General features: G+C 54.7%; 5 protein-coding genes across 5 annotated transcripts; 3 read left to right on the forward strand and 2 right to left on the reverse strand.

Annotated features, from left to right (window-relative positions):
* Positions 1–364: 364 nt before the first annotated feature.
* Positions 365–2,415, reverse strand: GLRG_07056 (uncharacterized protein; the record flags this gene model as incomplete). The annotated part of the gene is made up of 3 exons (XM_008097741.1): positions 365–1,671; positions 1,731–1,876; positions 1,940–2,415. 3 exons carry the CDS (start codon positions 2,413–2,415, stop codon positions 365–367), a joined length of 1,929 nt encoding a protein of 642 aa, XP_008095932.1.
* An 826-nt stretch (positions 2,416–3,241) lies between these two features.
* On the forward strand, positions 3,242–5,376 carry GLRG_07057 (uncharacterized protein; the record flags this gene model as incomplete). Its single annotated transcript, XM_008097742.1, has 2 exons — positions 3,242–5,035; positions 5,092–5,376. 2 exons carry the CDS (start codon positions 3,242–3,244, stop codon positions 5,374–5,376), a joined length of 2,079 nt encoding a protein of 692 aa, XP_008095933.1.
* Positions 5,377–9,806: 4,430 nt separating this feature from the next.
* GLRG_07058 (uncharacterized protein) lies at positions 9,807–11,291 on the forward strand (the record flags this gene model as incomplete). Its single annotated transcript, XM_008097743.1, has 1 exon — positions 9,807–11,291. One exon carries the CDS (start codon positions 9,807–9,809, stop codon positions 11,289–11,291), a length of 1,485 nt encoding a protein of 494 aa, XP_008095934.1.
* A 970-nt stretch (positions 11,292–12,261) lies between these two features.
* GLRG_07059 (aminotransferase class I and II) lies at positions 12,262–13,537 on the reverse strand (the record flags this gene model as incomplete). The annotated part of the gene is made up of 2 exons (XM_008097744.1): positions 12,262–12,978; positions 13,037–13,537. The coding sequence occupies 2 exons, from the start codon at positions 13,535–13,537 to the stop codon at positions 12,262–12,264; spliced, it is 1,218 nt and encodes a 405-aa protein (XP_008095935.1).
* A 2,232-nt stretch (positions 13,538–15,769) lies between these two features.
* GLRG_07060 (ABC-2 type transporter) lies at positions 15,770–19,248 on the forward strand (the record flags this gene model as incomplete). The annotated part of the gene is made up of 4 exons (XM_008097745.1): positions 15,770–15,918; positions 16,023–16,135; positions 16,209–16,505; positions 16,565–19,248. 4 exons carry the CDS (start codon positions 15,770–15,772, stop codon positions 19,246–19,248), a joined length of 3,243 nt encoding a protein of 1,080 aa, XP_008095936.1.
* Between the last annotated feature and the right edge of the window lie 335 nt (positions 19,249–19,583).

Consider the following 19,583-nt stretch of genomic DNA (forward strand, 5'->3'; position numbering starts at 1 on the left):
ATGATCCCTTGGCTGGGGGTGGGCTCGGGTTCCAGACTGTCGCCTTTGAAGTCATGATGAGCGAGGTCAAGATGTTCGTGCTTCTTATGCCGGGAAGGATGATGATTTATTATTTGTATTGTTATGTCAGTAGTGCTGGCTGGAATCAACGAACATATATCCAACTCGACTGAACTTTCGGGACATGCCCTGTCGTTTTTAACGAGAAAATATGGCTCGTCATCGGGTGCTCGTGGCGGTTTGACTATGTGAAATCGCACGCCACCCTTGCCCCAAGTGTTCATGATAAAGCGACTCAAAAAGAAGAAGAAAAAAAGAAAGCGTTTACGCGTGACCACTCTCGCGCGTCATTCGCCGCTGAGAATCAGCTAGGCGGTCCACCGGTTCTCCTCACGAAGCGCGGTCCGCTCTCGTCCATCTGGAGCCGGAGCCGCAGTTCCTTCGCCGCATCCTTCAACTCCGCGTCTCCCATGTTCTGCCAGTCCTTTAGATGCTCGCGGCTGTCCGGGTCCAGCCGCAGGAGCAGCGTGGCAAGCGGACTGGTACGCCACGCCTTGATGTTCGCCCGGCGGGTCTTGATTACGACGCCGATGAACAACACCAGCCCGAGCGCCCAGACGGCAATGGGCGCAGAGACGTATTGCCATTGGGCCTTGCACATCTGCTGAGGTGCCCTCGTTGTGCCGTTGAGGCGACTCGGGGAATCGGCGATCTGCCATGTCTGGAGCCTGAAGGCGTTGGTGAGTCCTGCGGCCGTCTTGTTCATACCACATACAACCCCGGTCTGCTTGGCCGTTGTTCCACTGCCATCACAGTACGGGGGTGTCCAAGTTCTGTTGACTGTATGGGAATAGATAGTGCGAGCTGTGCCCCCCGAGGGAAGGTAGGATTTCGGATCTGTGTCAGTAGGGTCGGTGTAAACGTACCCACTGAGCGTTTCCTCAAGGTATTTTTTCAAAGCATTGTATGCAGCCATATCCATGTAGGGCGTGCCATCATATGGCTGATCTCCGATGTTTTTGTTGACGCTGGGGTCGTCAAAAGTGATACTAACCCAGCCTCCCGAAGGATCTGTGTAGTACTTGTCCCACTGCTCGGTGATGTTGATAGACGGCACGACTCCATTGTTGGACCGCAATAAATCTCCGCTGCTATCATCTCCCTCGCGGTGGATCACGAGGTTCTGTCGCTGGACGCAAGGGATAAGCGCGCATTCATGAGCAGAAAGCGGTGAGTCGTTTGTGATCATGAAGGGCTCCGATAGTGTGGAGCCCTCAGAGGGATACCCCGCGATGGATTGAACCAAGGCTAAGGGTGATGAGTAGTTGGAAGCAAGGGGAGACATCGTGGTGTTCATCAGCATGACGACTCTGTGGGGATTGGTCGCGCCAGTACTGTTGAGAGAAAGGCCATTGGGCAATGCCACATTGCACCCTCCGCTTTCAATCTCATTGGGGCCGTCTTGACTGGTGACCACCGGGGTACAGGTGCGTGTAAGAAGATGGCTGATATCTGTGCAGCGGCTGCAGGCTGCGATGGTGTAATAAGGATTCCAGTAACAGTCGCCTGTCTTGCACCTGAGCGCAGGAACGGCCCAATCGACGGATGCGTCTTCCAATGCCTCAACAATCTTATACTTGAAAGAACTTTCGGTTATTTCAACTGACTGTCCTTCAACCCCGTAAGTCAGTACATTGCATGGGAGACCAAGTCGTGCAGAGTTAACGTACCTGTGCCTGCATAGGCCCATGCATAGGAGAGGATGGCGTCGTGGCCTGCATTCTTATACTGTATGCTGAATGTAAGGAGGTTCTGTACGAAAGGGCCATATGCTAGAGCTAGCAGTGACGCCAGTCCTCCCAATACTGCTAAATGCCTGTAATGATGATTGTCAGATATGAACGAACAAGCAAGGGGGTTCGTCTTATGGTAAACTTACTTGAACCTGAGTTTCCAAATAAGCATGGCGCTGCCGAACTTTCCACGGGAAGCAGAATCGAAAACCTCGAGGTCGGCTAGTTTGCGATCCTGTTCCATGAACCACAGGTACTTCAATTGACCCAGGCTCTTCGTTACGGGGATCATGGCACATGTAGAGCCTAGAACCGAGAGCATGGAAAGCAGAGAGTTGATCGTCAGTCTGAAGGTTTCTTTTCTGTACGGGACCTTGGCTTCCCACTTTGGGACTTGGTTCCCGTCAAAGCGGAAGACAACCATGCAGATGGCGATGATTGCGAGGCCTGAAATCAGGATACCGAAGACCTCCCAGACGTAGTACCACTCCTCGAACAAAGAAGTGGCTCGCTCGAACAAGGACTTGTTCTCGTTCAGCTCTTGTCCGCGGGTAGACGATGTCGGAGACGACTCATCGACAGGTCGTTCGGTGACAGGAACCTCGGTCTTTTGGGAATCCATTGTGAACAAACGGCTTTTGATAAGAATCAATTGTTAGAAACTGATAAATGGGGAAAGCAGCAAATCAAGGCTGAACGAGACACACAGAACCATCGAATTTGAGAAGTCCTGTTTGTGACCTCAAATATATTTATGATTGTGCAACGAGGCAAAGATGTTAGACTCAGCAGAGTGACCAAATCGCTTAGCCGTGGCAAGCCTTTGTCCATGCGATTGTGCTCGGGGCATAGTAGATCGGTGTAGGCTGGATCCTTCCTTTGACCAGGCGGGATCTGGGCTTTGCTAGTTCTCGGGGAACGAGCAGTTTAGCCGCATGTTGGACCAAACTCAATCCGGTATCTTGGGTCGGGCAGGCCTCTGCCACGATTTGGCTTAAGCCACGAACGAGCTTTGGCGATGCTAGATCGACTAGAAGATTAATGGCTCGGTACGTAGTTTGGAGATCTGCGAATACTATCTGAGGCGACGGCTGGTAAGCCCTCGAGAGTGGAAAGGAGTGATGAGCCGGCTAGCTCGAGTAAGTCAGGGTCGCGAGGCCGTCGATTGTTGGTCTTCCTACACTCGGGCACACCGGTCGATGTCCACCTGTAACTCGACCGTTCCAGAACCCTTTGCCTCTTTGAAAGACTCTATAGTCGTCGGTTGTACCGAGAGCTGAATATCTAGTGGCGAAGTTGGGTAGTCGGATGCGAGGCTAGACTATCATATGAACGAGCAGGGAACCCGTGTCTACTGGCTATATCTTGACGTCCATGTTGTCTTCGGGGCCGCACTATACTTCCAAAACCTGCGACATCTTCCCTAAAATACTATGGCGAGCAACAACATGGTCATCGACATCGAGAAGGTCGCGGCACCTCAGCCGGTTGAACCCCTCATTAAGGTGACGTCCATCTCCGCCCCCTCGGCCAGGTCCTCCGTCGATATTGTTCAGCCGGGCATCAATCATGCTAGCAAGTTCACCTTGGATGAAAACGAAATGATGGGGTTGGATGGAAATGCGGGCACTCGCGAGAGCCTGGGTTGTATGTACGAGCGTATCTGGAGCTTCAAAGCTCTCCTCCGCTGGGCTCGACACTTTATTCCGGTAGCCGCCCTCTTGGGCATCCCGGTCGGGCTACTCGCGACCGTCTATGCGGACCGTCGTGCCGATGGGGTCAGGCTCCTTGGCCTCTTCGTCTGGCTCGAGGTTGTTTGGGGAAGCTTATGGCTTACAAAGTTGATCGCGATGCTCATGCCGACGGCATACGTCTTCGTCTGCGGCATCGTCAACTCCGGCACCCGAAAGTACCACCCCATCGTCCGAAAGATCGAGACCTCCATCTCGCTCGTCCTCTGGACCATCATCGCCTACGCAACCACCGTGCCTGTCTGCATGGCATTCGACTCTCAACTAGCGCCACCCAAATGGTTGTTGATCTTGCAAAAGGTCGCTCTGGCCTCCATCGCCGTGGCGGGCATGCTCCTCATCCAGCGTTTCGTCATCCAGCTCATCAACATCACATACTCGGCAACGCAGTTCACAACTCGCATCGCGGAATCGAAGCGCCGGATTGCCATGCTTGACACGCTCTACGCATCGTCGACGCGCATGTACCCGCCCTTCTGCGACCGGTTCGCGCAAGATGACTACACAATAATCACCGGCGAGATCCAGCCCAAGGACAGCTCGCCGAGCAAGCTCCTAGCCAACGTGCGCATGGCTGGTCGCGAGGTGGCGCAAGCTTTCGGGCAGATGACGGCCGACATCTCGGGGAACGACTCGCTTTTCAATACCCAGGCTGCTCACACGATTGTCACGGAGGCCCTGGAAGCCGGCACCTCCTCTGAGGCTTTGGGGCGGCGCATCTGGAAGTCATTCGCCCCCGAAGACGGAGAGGCCCTTACGCAGAAAGACCTCGAGAAGGCGTTTCCCGCTGATCAGCTTCGTGACGTCGAGGAGCTCTTCGCCCTGCTTGACGTGGACCAAAACGGGGATATTAGCCTGGACGAGATGATCTCGACGGTTGTTCGCATTGGACAAGACCGCATTGCCATCTGGAAGAGCACTCATGACATCAAGTCGGCTGTACGGGTTCTCGACGGCTTCCTCCAGGTGTGTATTCTGATCGGTACCGGTCTCATTTATGCCGCCTTCTTCAGCAATTCATTTTCGAAGTACCTTACTACAATCGGTACACAGCTCGGGGCTCTTGGATTTGCCATCTCCGGCACCGTCCAGGAGTTCTTGGGTTCGTGCATCTTCCTGTTCGTGAAGCACCCCTTTGATGTTGGCGACCGCGTCAAGATCGATAGTCAGGAGATGACCGTGGAGAAGATTTCGCTGCTGTATTCTGTCTTCCGCAAGGTTGACTCCAACAAAACAACCCAAGTGCCCAATATCAACTTGAACAGCATGTGGGTGGAGAATATCTCGCGGAGCGGGCCCATGCGCGAGCGCATCAACGTTCAGATTTCGGCCAACACCAGCTTTGATGATATCGAACGGCTGAGGAGGAAGATCCGTGACGAGGTCAGAGCCCCAGAGAACCGTCGTGATTTTCGAGAGGATGTCGACGTTGAGCTCATGTCCATCAGCGACATGAGCAAGCTTGAGGTCTACATAGAGGCCGAGCACAAGGTACGTTCGAATGCAGACAGCGCTGCTTGCTGCGCCCTGGCTAATAGACAAACTAGTCGAACTGGAACAACGAGCACATTCGCCGCTTGAGACGCAACAAGTTGATGACCGCAGTTGTCTCTTCTCTGCGCGCCGTCGCCATCAACGGACCGGGCGGAGGTGGCGTAACCCTAGGTGATGAGGCAAGGCCAACGTACCAGGTCGTGATGAGCGAGGAGACAGCTGCGGCTGCGAAACGGAAGCTACAAGATGACAAGAACGCGCCAAAACCCCCGTCGGTGGTCTCGTCCGGCATAGATAATGGCCCAGGATCGTTCTTGGGGGTAGTGCGACGGACATGATGACTACTACAGATTGTCGTAGAGGTTGATGCACATCGTGCCGAATCCAGTTCGTGCGAATGAAAGATATTATCCTTATCATAAATTCGATAGCATGGAATTTAGATTCTTCGTCATTGTGGTCCCAGATACGTGAGCAGCACTTGTAGTTAACAGCGCTACTCACCATATGACTGTGTCTCGTGAGCTCTTCAGCGAATGATTGAGGTATCAGAAGAACCGCCATGATCTACGTTTGCTTCACTTACATTGATGCGGCAAATTGATCGTCGCATCCATAGATCTAAATACCAGTGCTCAATATGACAGGCCGGGTGCCCGTCAGAATGAATGACTTTGACCAGTCTACAGAGAGCACTGGCAAAACAAGATGGGTCGCCTTATCAGAGATACAAGGCCCTCAATGCGGTTGGTTCGACAATTCTACGTCACACACACATGCGACCAACGGCGTGGTGGGTGACCTAGAGAAGGATTACACAACTTTTTGGGGGCCGTATTACCACCTCCACGGGTTGGTAGGTTCTCTGGGCTCGCCATGGCATGGCGAAGTGGCGGGATGCGAGATGGACCATACTCCGCCAGCGGACTGAGGCTGGAGGGAAATAAGTCTCCTCGCACTGCCGCTGTTTCTCCTCTCGCACGAGGAATTGGGCTTCGACTCGCGCTAACAGGTCTGTCTTGAATCAAGCCACATCCCATGGAGGTAGAGACTATGACATGCTAAGAAAGGAGAATTAACGTTGCGCCGCGTGTTGTTCGAATGCGTACGGAATGAGTACGGAGTAATGACCCCATTTATTACAACATCAGATTAAACGGCGCGTCGAAGATGGTTCTTGTAAGCTAGCCGACACTTGGGTTGTTCGGCCTGAGGCCCGTTGGCATAGTAGTGTGCCACCCCCAAACTCGATGCTTTCATGGAGGAGGCCGATACGAAAGCCACCGCAATGCCATGGTCGATATGATGGAATCAATACCATCATATCCGCCTTAGAAGGAACGGACAGCGAATGGCAGCGCATGAGGGGGCGCTTTGGTGCCGCTTGATAGCTTACGAACAACGGTGGAAGGATCGAAATGGCTCTGTTTGCCGTCAGCACTACTCGCGAGGGATGACGAATAGAAGTCGAGATCTAGGCGATTGGACAGTGTCTAGGACGGCATGCAGCCTGCAGGCATGTCTCAGACATGGGTGCTCATTGTCTAAGACACCTGCATCAAGCCGGCCTTTCGTTCCTGAGTAGAGTCGTGCCCGGTCAAATCTCAAAGCTATGCCCTAGTGTAGATGCAGCCGTCATGCAGTAAAAGCAGAATATGGGCATGGTAGGGACGGATCTTTAGAGAGCATTCAATCCAAGGCAGCATTTCGAAGGCTGGAAATGTAGTCGGGCTGGTGTGGTTGGGACGCCCCCCCAGCCACATAGAAGATAGACGTGGCGTGGTGCGGGATGAGGCGTTGCCCTCGGCGGAGGCTGCGACATGCTGCCTGGTTCCCCGATGGCTGGCGGTTAGCGGACCGCGAGGCACAATGCAACGTCCCGCTGGCTGTGGCGGGGGGCTGAATGGTTGTCGATGATATTGATATCGACAGACACAGCACCGACAGTGGCTAGTGTGAGGATGTTTTCTGCCACGAAATCACTTGGTCGTCTTTGTTGCCGGAGATAGCACCTGAAGCAAAACCGGAGACAATGGATGATAGGCGTTACATCGTACGGAGTATATAGATTAATATATGCTTGTTGCCCAAGTGGGCCCGAGAAACGAGCGATCATAAAAATGAGTGGCTCAAGCCGGATGGCGGCATGGCATCCGTACAGCGAGCTTGTCCTTGGGCAGACCCTTGCTGGCGCTCTAGGTATGTAATGGCGCATGTCACGAAGGTGGTTTATAAGCGAGATGCGTGAGTGGGGATAAGAAAAGTCGACAGCAAGAATGCCGTAGTTTCCACCAAGGCGAATACCGGTACATTGTTTTCGGGTTAATGGGAGACGATGTTTCGTCTGATGTCATGCGTGACCAAGGACCGGGCTGCTGTTGAGTTCGTTCGAAACGCGATGGCGCCAACACGGGGGGCAACGAGACAAGCGCCAGCACCGCCTAGAACCAACACAGCCTGCTTCAGGCCCCGATAGAGTCTGGCCCCTACCTACCTACCGTGCTACCCTAGCCTGGTCGGAGACTTTTGGTCAGGCTGACGGACGGTTGAATGCCGATGAGTCGCTGAGGGGAAGTCGTCGGGGGAGGGGGCTGAGAGGGAAAAGACATAGTGGCGATGGCTTACTCAATGGCCTAGCTATCACTCATCATCGGGCGTGTGGTCCGATGTGGCATTCTGGGGGCGACGGCGGAGCCCGGAGCGTCGTTTGCGTTGATTGAAGAGGCAAGGTCCTGGGTTGGTCTGTTTGCGAAACGTCAACTTTTGACAGGTGGGAAGATGAACAGGGCTACCTACTCCCTTTCTCCTTGGATGGTGCGGCGAGGCCGTGTATTTGCAGTCATCTTGCTGGCTTCTTGGTCGGATGACAAGGCGTTGATGCTATAGGCAGCCGAATGCTGTTGGTAGAGGGTGGATGCGCGCAAAGTTAAAGTCTGTCGTCCTGACGTTCCGCCCGTGCCGCCGTCCCACATTGGTTGACGTATGGCATTGAACGAAGCAAGTCGGACTGGTGTGTTGCCATGTGGTCTGGCAAGGATTGGATTTGTCTTGTCTGATATCGAAGATTGACAAATGTGACTTGGGAGAGGAGGGCGCAGGGGGGCAGTGCCTCCACACAGCACCATAGCAAAGAGAACAAGAACAAACATTGCGGATACACAGTAACTGTACATTGTACAGGTAGGTCGGTAAGTGTACGGAGACGGAATATGGTGTTGCAAACGGTCGAGCTACCTGAGGTATCCGTACTTGGGCAAGGAGGCAAGTAACCTAATCGTACCTACCTACCTTAGTTGGTAGGGACCCATGTACGATGTACGTACACTACACATACCAGTAGGCTGTATACGAGCGGCGTGGGGTAGTGTAGTGGGCCCATTGTGGGAAGTATCTCTGCTGCATTTATACGAAGCGAGATACTTGGAAGACAGCAGGGCAGGTGGGTACAGACTAGAAGGAAGCGCGCGCCAGGGGATGGTCTAAAAACTGCAACCGCAACCCGCAAGGTGCAACTGTAATTGTAATGGCTGTACGGAGTACGGATACGTGTGTACCTACCTATCTGCCAACCTATGTAGCTACAGAAGTGCGCAGTGCGTGTCGTATTTCTGGTGTGCAGGTGCAGGTGCAAAGCACGGCTTATGTTGGTTGGTGGTGGTGGTTGCTGCTGCTGCTGCCGCTGCCGCGCTGAGGTATCCTCGTCGACTCCGTTTCTGTCCTTCTCCAGCTTGTCCCCGTCCTCGTCTCATCTCGTCTCGTTTCGGCCTGTCCTTCATCCACTTCCAGGTACGCCCTCGGCTAGCATCTCGTTTCTTTTTGTTCTCTTCCCCCTACTCACTCTACGCACTACCATGACCAATTCTCATCAAGCAGTCACTTACCTAGTTGATATTCACCACCAACAGGCACCAAGCTGCCTGCGCTGTCAACCTCTCCACTACCTACAGTCTATCCTTACTGTACGGATACCTTGGTACTTGAAACATCTTGGTCCGTCTACTCTAAGCACACGGTATGGTCATACTAGGTCGTCCTTACTAAGACCCTCGTCTTGATCTGAACTGATCTGATTCAACACTGTTGCCTCTTTAGCACTGTTACGAATACCTATCTCTTCTTTCTTGTTCTTTTCTCTTCCTTGTCTTATTCCTCCACCTCTTCTTCGCAACTCCGGACACCGACCGTCCTGCTGCTCCCGTGCTTTCCTGCCTCTCCCTCTTTCTCACACACACACGTCCAATCCACCCAAAGGACACGACCGAGTGCTCCGTTCCCGGTGGAGACAAAAGTACCCCAGCAACTACCTGCTATTAGCTCTGCGCCGTCTGGACCCGGACCTGGACTTGAACCACCACCATCAGCACCCTGCACCCACACATGCACCTCACTCACCTGGTCCTTGTCCTCTCGTCCTTGCCTCACCTCACCTCATCTCACCTCCGCTGACAGGCAGCCGACCACATCGTCCTCCGCTGTCCTCCTCCCTCCCGAGCTTTCTCTCTCTCTCTACACACTTATCCATCACTCCCACGACGAATTGACCCCGTCACGAGCCTCTTCTCCCCAGCTCGTTCAACCCCATCCTAGATATCTATAACCGCTGCCGCCGCCAAGTATCAATGTCCCAGTCCTGACGCTTGTTTTCGCCTTGCGCAGCTGGGACGCCCCGCCTTACTTCGCACTACGATTCCCTAGTGTCTCGTAATTACTCTATTCGCCCACTCGCCTGCCCCGGCCCTCATCATAACCCGGTCGCTCGTTACATACAATGTATCTCAAGATGCGAATACCATTCGACTTGCCGTCCGCTGTCCAGCTCCGTTCACCCACGACGACCCTGCAACGCCGAGAAGAAATCGACGGCAGGAAAGTCGCTACAATTGTACGTGTCAGAGCGCTTGTGGCGGACTCTCGCTGCTCCCCCTCCCCCCGACATCTTGGAACAGGCTGCTTACGCCAATTGCTGCTGCAGGTCATTCTCGCCATACTGGTTCTCCTCATCTTCGCCGCCTTCGTGCTCTTCTCCTTCCGCACATCTCGTCACTCTACCCGCGACACCGCAAACGCCCCCCGCCGTGGCTTCTTGAAGTCAATATGGGGCCCCAGTGGTGGGCAAAATAGATACCGCCAGGCCCAAGACGAAAACTCTACGTCGACCGAGCAGTTGGCGACCCGCCGTCGCTCTCACCCGTCCTCGGCCCCACTCGACCCCTCTGCTGACCAAGCGCAAACCGACTCCCGCTCTCCCAACAGTGCCGTCAACCGCAATACCTCGATCCGTTCCATCATGACGCTGCCTGCCTACAGGCCCGATCCGAACGATAACGAGCAGGTTCTGGGCCGCGAGGGGGAACGCGGGGGCGTGGATGTTGTCATTGAGTACCCCACCGAGGAGAACGAGGAGGATCTGCGTGACCAAGAGATGGAGACTCTCTATAGGATTCGCCTAGCCCGCCGCCAAGAGCTTGCCGAACGAGAGGAGCGGAGGAGAGAGCGTCGTGAAGCGCGGGAACGTGGCGATTTCGTGGCCCTCGACAACATCCGCGTCAGGGCGAGAAATGCCAGCAATAACAGCCTCGTCGCCGTTCTTCGTGAGGAGCACGAACGTCTCAAGGCCGAACGCCAGAGGGCCGTCTCTAGTGTGTCGTATGCCGACCTCGGTGTCGCACGCCACGACGGAACCCGACTTCGAGCCAACAGCACCGAGAGCGAGAGGATGGGCTTGTTGTCAGACTCGGCCAGCATTGCTGCTACTTCGGTCCATTCGGGCGTCGACTCTGCGATGAATCACAGAAGAGGACACAGTGCTAGCTCTGTAATGAGCATCGAAAGTGACCTTCCCTCGCCAGGGTTCGCGTCAAGGTCCCGAGCGAACTCGCGCCCGGATACTCCTCGCCTAGACACACAGGCAGGCTCCAGTCCGGAAATCATCGAGGCCGACGTGGGCGAAGCCGGCATGCCCATTTACTCTCCACCCGGATACGATGAAGTCTCTCTGGACGATGAGCGTTCTCGCAGTACCACTCCCCTGCCAGGCAATGAGCCCCCGCCGAACTACCCTGGTCCTGCACAGCAGCGTGCGCAGAGCATTGCCTCGAGTATGGCTGGCTTGGCCGCCGGCGAGCAAACAGAAAACGGACCAACCGACCAACGACGACATTCAAGTATACCTCGATTACCTAGCTTGCGTCTACCGGAATTGCCCCAGATTGTAATCGAGCCTTCCAGTGCCAGGCCACACGACGATAGGTGAAAGCGGGGGGTGAAACCAAAAAAAAAAAAAGCACGAAAACGGCGCTCTACTGATGAATACGGCTGGACTTGATGGGCCTATTGTAGATACAAGAATTCTCGGAGGCAATCTTGTTGATATATATAAGACGGTAAGGCTGAGTCGGCAAAATCACATACACGTTGGGCAGGGCGAAACATCCGAGATCTCATTTGTATACTAGCTTATCAGCAAACTGGATATCGGCGTTGGGCTGATCTCGTTCCGGATTGAACGGGTTACAAAGGATACCAAAGCGTTGTTTATAGAGAAGTTGCCGCGCCATGCACACGGGCCCGAGCCTATGCCACCGGCTGAGCAACGGCTTGAATTCAATTTATCAAACATGTAAATTGACCCGCTTCAGTGCAGCACCCAATCTGCATTGACTCATAGTGATACGGTCACAACCTGCAAAGTCTACGGTGCGTTGTCCCTCAAAACGATGGACATACTCGGCGCCCTCGGGGTGCCATACTTTTTGTATCAAGCGATTTGCTCTGTTCAGGACGGCAAGCCGGATGGCGTTGTCGTTGGAACTGCGGCATAAGACATGGCTATTCAGGAGGCGTCTTCGGGGACCCTTTGTGCTTGAACGGGAGGCTGCCGATGCGGGGCATTTGTAGCATGCTGCTAGGAAGCACGCAAACGACCCAGCCCGGCGGTTAACGGCGAGATTGCTGACGAAAGCCAGGAAGTATTGGTACGAAATCGCGGGGGCCAGGATGACCGACCGTCCCGAGGACAGCTTGAAAACCCAAGATCCAATGGAGATTTTGCAAGTTCATGGGCTTCCAAAGACATGTTCATGTTTCCATCACCAGCCGGGCCATTGGCTTTTTACAAGGTTAGGCGAGGCTCTCGCCGGCTTGGAAGCGGTGTGAAGCATACGGACATGGCTCATGGCCAGAGCTACAATCATGGTGTCGGTCTTTGTGCGTGGCTCACGTTGCTACGGAAAATGACTGTCCAAGTAGGCTCCGAGTTTCTCCAGAGCCTCCCTGAGCACTTCGGTATGGCAGACGTACCTGATCCTCACGTAGCCCGCGAAGTCCTTCCCATGACCAAAGCACTTGGACCCCGGGACGAAAAAGACCTTGGTCTTGTCCAGCACGTCCAGGCAGAAGCGCGCGTCATCGACCGGCTCGCCCTTGCGAGTGAACTGCACAAACGCGGTCGTGCCGGCCTTGGGCTTCACCCACGAGCAAACGCCCTTGTACCTGTCGATGAAGGCCTCGAGCAGAGCCTTGTTCGTGTTGGCCAGTGCGACGTTGCGCCTCAGCAATGGTCCCCAGACGGGCTCCGACAGCGCGTACGACGCGATCTGGTCGTCGATCTGCGAGACGCTGATGGTGGTGTAGTCCCGCGCCGAGGCGACGGCCTGGATGATGCCCTTGTCCCGCGAGGCGACCCAGCCGATGCGGATGCCGGCGAGGGCGTAGGATTTGGACATGGATCCCGTGATGACGACCTTGTCGTAGCCAAAGGCAGTGATGGGGGGCGGGACGTTGTGTGCGGCGCCGTCAAACAAGTCATGGAAAAGGGGTCGATAGACTTCGTCCGAGAAGACTATGATGCCCCGGGCTTTCGCGAAGGCGATGATGGAACTGAGGACGGGCTTGGGGATCGGTGCGCCGGTGGGATTGTTTGGGTTGTTGATGATGATCATCTGGCAGAGGGCTTGAGTTAGCGCGGCGGGACGAGGGTTGCATGTGAGGTGAGCAAACCTTTGTGTTGGGTTTGGCGAGGCCATCGAGTTCACCAACATCCGGCACGAACCCGTTTTCCTTCTTCAGCTTCCACAGCGAGACATCCGCGCCGAGGCTCTGAGGAACGCCGTAGAGCTGCTGGTAAGTGGGATATACGCAAATGACATGGTCGCCCGGGTTGACGAGAGTATACAGCAGCAAGAAGTTAGCGCCGATGGCGCCCTGCGTGATGAGCACGTCGTCTTCGCCGAGCGCGCCGGGTGACGTGAAGTCGCCCGAGCCGTCGCTGCTGCAGAGCGCGGCGACCCTCCGGCGGAGCGGGACGGAGCCGCGGATGGGGCCGTAGACGAGCTTGGTGGAAAAGTCGACAGGGCCGGGCGCGCCCTTATCTTCCGAGAGTCCGATGAGCTCTTCAACAGAAACGGAGGCGGCGCAGGTCTCGGCGATGTTGAGGCAGCCGGGAGTAGTCTCGTACTCGTCCATCCACTGCTCCACCTCGAAAGCTGCTATGCGGACCATTGTGGCGGGGCGGTGTTGTTTTAGAGTATGCGAGGCGCAGCTAGCTGAGTTTGTTCAATGTCGGAGAAGTGGAATGAGAGCGCCGAGGGGAGAGACTTTGACGGACTGCGCTGAGTTGAATTGATACAATGCCAAGGCCATGTGGACTCGGAGGATTGACATCTCAAACAAGACAACTTGCCCATACACACACACATACAGCCAGTCGCTTCGACCGCTTATGTAGGGTCGAGGGCGTATCACGTATCAGCACGGAAGAAGAAGACAACAAGCACGAGCGGCATACATTTCAGATGCATCGGACTCGACAACCGCTGGGCGGCTTCCCGAGCCTAACGCATGTCAAAGACCCGTCGAAAGGGCGCGCGGAGGGCCGGGCCACCACTAGGAAGCCCACCCGGAGGAGGTTTCTGGGGGGAGGGCACAGATGCATGGGATTGCTGGGTGAAAGGCTAAAGCAGCCAGTCCGCCCATTTGGGAATCTGAACTAAGGTAGCATTGATGCGGGAGCTTTGGCGGAACAAGATCAGACTCGCGTGGTGCTGTAACTGTAGAGTGCAGGCACGTGCACCTAGACCGAACGAGGGCAGGTTGAGAACGGGTTGGTGTATGGATATCCGCATGCTGGTCGACACAGTCCAGCCATGGCGGGCCTGGCTGCGGGGTTTATGTTTATGGCAAGAAGGAAGAGGGAGAGAGTGAGTACAGGCTCTTTGAGCTTCCGTATTCGCCAGGTGTTTTTAATCGACGCCGTGCTAAGGACGAGGCATTATGCTTTTATCAAACCAGACTGGAAGCAACCGCTCGGGCCATAGTGGCCGCCAGTTATGTAGGATTCAGTGTGCAAGAGTTGTCGATCCAAACGAGGTGGGCGATCACGGGATCGTTGCGGTGGGAGGAGAGATGAGGCGGTGACGGAATTGATATTAGCCATGATCAAGTCAGTTCATCAATCCGACCTCGAGTGCAGTATGTTGGCTGGTGCTTCTCCACATCCCCCCGGCCCCCGGTTTCGCACCAGGATCTATCTGATGTCAATGTCAGTGTCAATTGTTACAGGCCAGTGGGATCAGGCAGGAATTCTCGCAAGCTGTCTGCCTCCCAGCCTCCAAGGCAAAGGGGGATAGATATAGGGGCCGTTTTGTTTTTTTGCAGCGTAACCTTCCCCTCAAGGTGCTGCTGGTGGCCGTCGTCTGTATCCGTGCCAAGTGTCCTGGATGGTCGTTCCGTATCCCGTAGCGCAGACAGCAGGGGTCAAAGGTGAATCAGGGTTCGTCACTGACAAGACGAGGTTGGTCGGATGGAGTGCGTAATGGCCGATGGTTCTTAGTCATTATGGTGTTGAGCAGAGTCGTGCTTGACTTTGCGCTTAAATGTGCAAAATGCGTTGCGCCATGTCGATAGTGCTGTCAACTGAGCCTTTGAGCAAAGTGTGTGTGTTCCCTGCCCTGGGAGGACGTGAGGTTATCTAGCTAGGTAAGTACCCGTCTAGTCTCGCTGAGCTGGTTTCGGCTCAGCAAGTGGTGGAGAAAATAAGAGAAGACACCAAGGAGCCAGGCAGCCAGCCGATTGAGCGGGAGAATGGAAGCAAAGAAACTCCAACCACCACCCCCCGCAGAACGCTACGTTGGTGCTTGTTTGTTTCCAATGGTGCAGTGGGGCCTCGGCCAGGTACAGGTACGTATCTGCCTACATCAGATTACCTACCTACGCGTAGGTATCTAGGTACTTTACCTTGGGTACCTAGTCGAGGGGGACCGCCTAGGATCAGTACCTAGGTACCTACCTTAGTACTACTTCACCTTATCCACTGTGACGCCACCACATCGAGGACCATACCTACCCGAGGTAGGTACTACTAGTAAGGTATATCTGTACGCTGGGGAGTACGTACCATCTTCTGCGCGTTGCGTTGCTGGGCGCGCGGGTTATTATCGGCCGGCTCCAGCGCAATCGGGGCGGTATACCTTCCCCAGTGGCAGTGACACCTCGATCGGTTCCCGTAGGCCAAGCGCCTCTCTTCCTTCCTTCCTTCCTTCCTACATACCGACCTATACCTTGCGCTGCTGCTCTGTTGTCTGCCTCCATCTCCATCTGGTCCCAGTTGTCCATGTCCTCTCCTCTCTGACTTCTGCCATCTCCTCCTTCTCCATTTCCCCTTCTTCAACATCGACAACTTCATCCCGCCCCGTCTCGAATCGGTCTTCGCCTCACCCACTCGAACTGCCCATCATGGCTCCTCCCGCCTTGAGGAGCCTCCTCATCGGGGCTCTGGCATGTTTTCCTGCTCTGGCTTCGGCACAGCGAAACTACTCCACGGCCGACATGCTGCGTACACAGCTGACCCTTCTCGATGGTCGGCCCTCTGATTGCCCGCCTTGGTGAGTGCCCGCTTATCCTCTCCTCACCCCAGCTCTCTGCGTCCATGTGAAGCTGTTACTGTTTGCGCCATCAAGATCCATTGCTCACAACTGTCCTTGCGCAGCTTCAACTGTCTCCTCCCTGCCCACAAGTGCACCCAGTTCGCCGGCTGCAACGACTTTACCGGCAAATGCAACTGCCCCGAGGGCTTCGGCGGCGATGACTGCCTTGATCCATGTGCGCACAACCTCTCCCCCACTATTCTGTCGTCGCACAACATCGCCGCCCATCACTGACACCAACACTATAGTATGCGGCTCTCTATCCCGCGGCGACAACACCGACAGGCCTCGACGGACTGGCGACTCTTGCGAATGCGACGACGGCTGGACCGGCATCAACTGCAATGTCTGCACCAGTAACCAGGCCTGTGACGCCCTTATGGAGACCAAGGAGGGCGGTGTTTGCTACCAGAATGGCGAGGTTATCAACCACAACTACCAGATCTGCGATGTAACCAACAAGAAAATCACCGACCTCCTTGGCAAGCAGCGCCCTCAGGTTACCTTTACCTGCAAGAAGGAGGAGGGCAACTGTGATTTCCAATGTATGTCGGTCCCAACACCACCTGCCTATCCGCTACTAAGCTAATCAACCCCGTGCCAGTCTGGGTCGACGAACGCGAGTCCTTCTACTGCCACTTGAACGATTGCTCGTCTACGGCCGATATCAACGAAAGCCAGAACAGCACGGACTACAAGTGCAACAAGATCGAGTGCAACTGCATTTCTGATCGCATGCTTTGCGGCGAGAACGGCTCCGTCGACATCAGCGACTTCTTGGTTGAAGAAATCAAGGGCCCCGCCGAGTTCCAGTGCCTACAGAAGAACGGAGGCATCAACAACTGCGCTTTCAGGGAGCCCGCCATGGACGACCTGATCCTGTCCTTGATCGGAGACAGCAGCATTCAGCTGAGTTGCCGCTCTGGAGAGTGTCTCTACCACACCCAAGTCCCCGGTTACGAACGGCCCGTCAAGAAGATCAACACTCCGCTAATTGCCAGTGTCATCGCCGCATGCTCCTTGTTTGTTGTCGCCGTGATCTTGATCACTTGGTATCTTTCTCGCCGAAAGTTCAAGTATGGCGCTATCGTGCTGGACGACTCTGATGACGAAAGCCTGAAGCTCATGGCTGACCACAAGCCCGCCTCTCTCTACTTCGAGAACGTTGCTTACCATCTCAACGGAAAGAGGATCCTGAACAACATCCAGGGTATGGCTCATCCCGGAGAGGTCACTGCCATCATGGGCGCCTCTGGAGCTGGCAAGACCACGTTCCTCGATATCTTGGCCCGGAAGAACAAGCGTGGACAGGTCTCTGGTGACTTCTACGTCAATGGCGAAAAGGTCACCGACACGGATTACAAGAATGTTATTGGATTCGTCGACCAGGAAGACACCATGCTGCCTACTTTGACAGTTCACGAGACAATCCTGACGAGCGCCCTCCTCCGCTTGCCCCGTAACATGGGTCGTACTGCCAAGGAACAACGGGTGTTCGAAGTCGAGAAGCAGCTTGGTATCTACCACATTCGCGATTCGCTCATTGGCTCCGAGGAAGGCAAGGGCCGTGGTATTTCTGGCGGAGAGAAGCGCCGAGTTGGCATCGCCTGTGAACTCGTCACGAGTCCCTCTATCCTGTTCCTGGACGAGCCCACCAGCGGCTTGGACGCCTACAACGCCTTCAACGTCATTGAGTGTCTGGTTACCTTGGCCAAGAACTACAAGCGTACCGTTGTCTTCACGATCCATCAGCCTCGATCGAATATTGTGGCTCTCTTCGACAGACTGATATTGCTGGCGCGAGGCAGCGCGGTGTACTCGGGTCCTTTTTCTCAATGTCAGGGGTATTTTGACCACATCGGTTATTCGTGCCCCCCCGGTTTCAACATTGCCGACTATCTCGTTGACCTTACCATGCACGCGGGATCCACTGTCTCTGAAGACGACGGTGCCCTGAACGCCGACGTTGCCAGCCTGCGCCCGAGCAGCACCACTGCTGTCAAGTCTATCCCAAGCATATCTGGCGGATCTATCAATGAAGATAGCGGGGTCGAGTCTTCTTCTTCGCGTCCCAAGAACAAGCGCCGAGATTCAGTCAAGATCCGCCAAGAGCGCGAGCTCTTTACCCGCCGCAAAAACAACGCCGATACGGCCGCTTCCTCGGATGCTGGTGGAGAGGACACCGGATCCTACAAGCTACAGAACCAGCCTGGCTTTGTGCCGTCTCTCAATGTCGAGGACCCCCATGACCTTCCCCCTTCGGCTTATGTCGGAACTGATTTGGATATTCTGATCCGTTCCTTTGCCGAGTCCGACATTGCGGGCTCCACGCACGATGAGATCCAACAATCCATCGCCGCTGCTGAGGGCGCCAACGGACAGAACGCCAACGGATACACCCCAGAGGGACCCAACATCCACATTAGCGCCATCGGCAAGGGTTATGCTCGCGTGGGCTACACCCGTCAGTTCGTCATCCTGTCCCAGCGAACATGGAAGAACCTGTACAGGAACCCTATTCTCATGTTGACTCACTACGCCATTGCTATCCTCCTTGCAGTCCTATCGGGCTACCTGTTTTACGGACTGACCGACGACATTCCGGGTTTCCAGAACCGTCTGGGTTTGTTCTTTTTCCTGTTGGCCTTATTCGGGTTCAGTACTTTGACCAGCTTGACCGTCTTCGCGACCGAGAGGCTCCTGTTCGTTAGAGAGCGCGCCAATGGTTACTACTCGCCCATCACCTACTTTGCGGCCAAGATCCTGTTCGACATAATCCCGCTGCGAATCATCCCACCCATTCTGATGGGCGCCATCATTTACCCCATGACCGGCTTGGTTCCCGATGCTGGCCACTTTTTCAAGTTCATCCTTGTCCTAGTCCTGTTCAACTTCGCCGCTGCTGCAATCTGCCTCTTCATCGGCATCGTTTGCAAGGACGGTGGAGTGGCCAACCTGATCGGCAGCTTAGTCATGCTATTCAGCTTGCTCTTTGCTGGTCTGCTTCTCAACCACAACGCCATCCCGAAAGCCGCTCTTTGGCTACAGACTCTCTCCATTTTCCATTACGGCTTTGAGTCGCTCATCGTCAACGAGGTGCTGCAACTCACCCTCGTCGACAAGAAGTACGGCCTAGACATTACTGTCCCAGGAGCCGCCATCTTGAGCTCTTTTGGTTTCAACAATGACGCCCTCTGGACCGATGTCATCAACCTCGGTATCTTTGGTGTTGTATTTATCATCCTAGCTTACGGCGCTATGCACTTCCTTCTCGTCGAGAAGAGATGATGTCACACCCATCTGGCGAAATCAGCAAGTTGGCAGGTGCTTTTGGTATACAAGTGTACGAGTACGGAAGCATCAGTAGCCATCCTTTCGACGGCCATGGCAGCTTCGGTCGTTTTCATAGACATTTTTGACGCAGAAACACATACAGCCGTTTCCTTTCCAACCGCAATATTTTGTCACTGTGCATATGGGGGAAGAGCTGCTTGACGGCGTTGGGAGGGAATGCCATGTTATAATATCCTGACATTGACGGCTTTATAATGCTACAAAGAATTGATGGTAGTACAAGTCGACTCGCGAGCTCCAGGTGACTAGAAGCACTCAAACTTTTGGTA

The sequence above is a fragment of the Colletotrichum graminicola genome (assembly GCF_000149035.1).
Source record: "Colletotrichum graminicola M1.001 genomic scaffold supercont1.28, whole genome shotgun sequence".
Taxonomy (NCBI): Eukaryota; Fungi; Ascomycota; class Sordariomycetes; order Glomerellales; family Glomerellaceae; genus Colletotrichum; species Colletotrichum graminicola.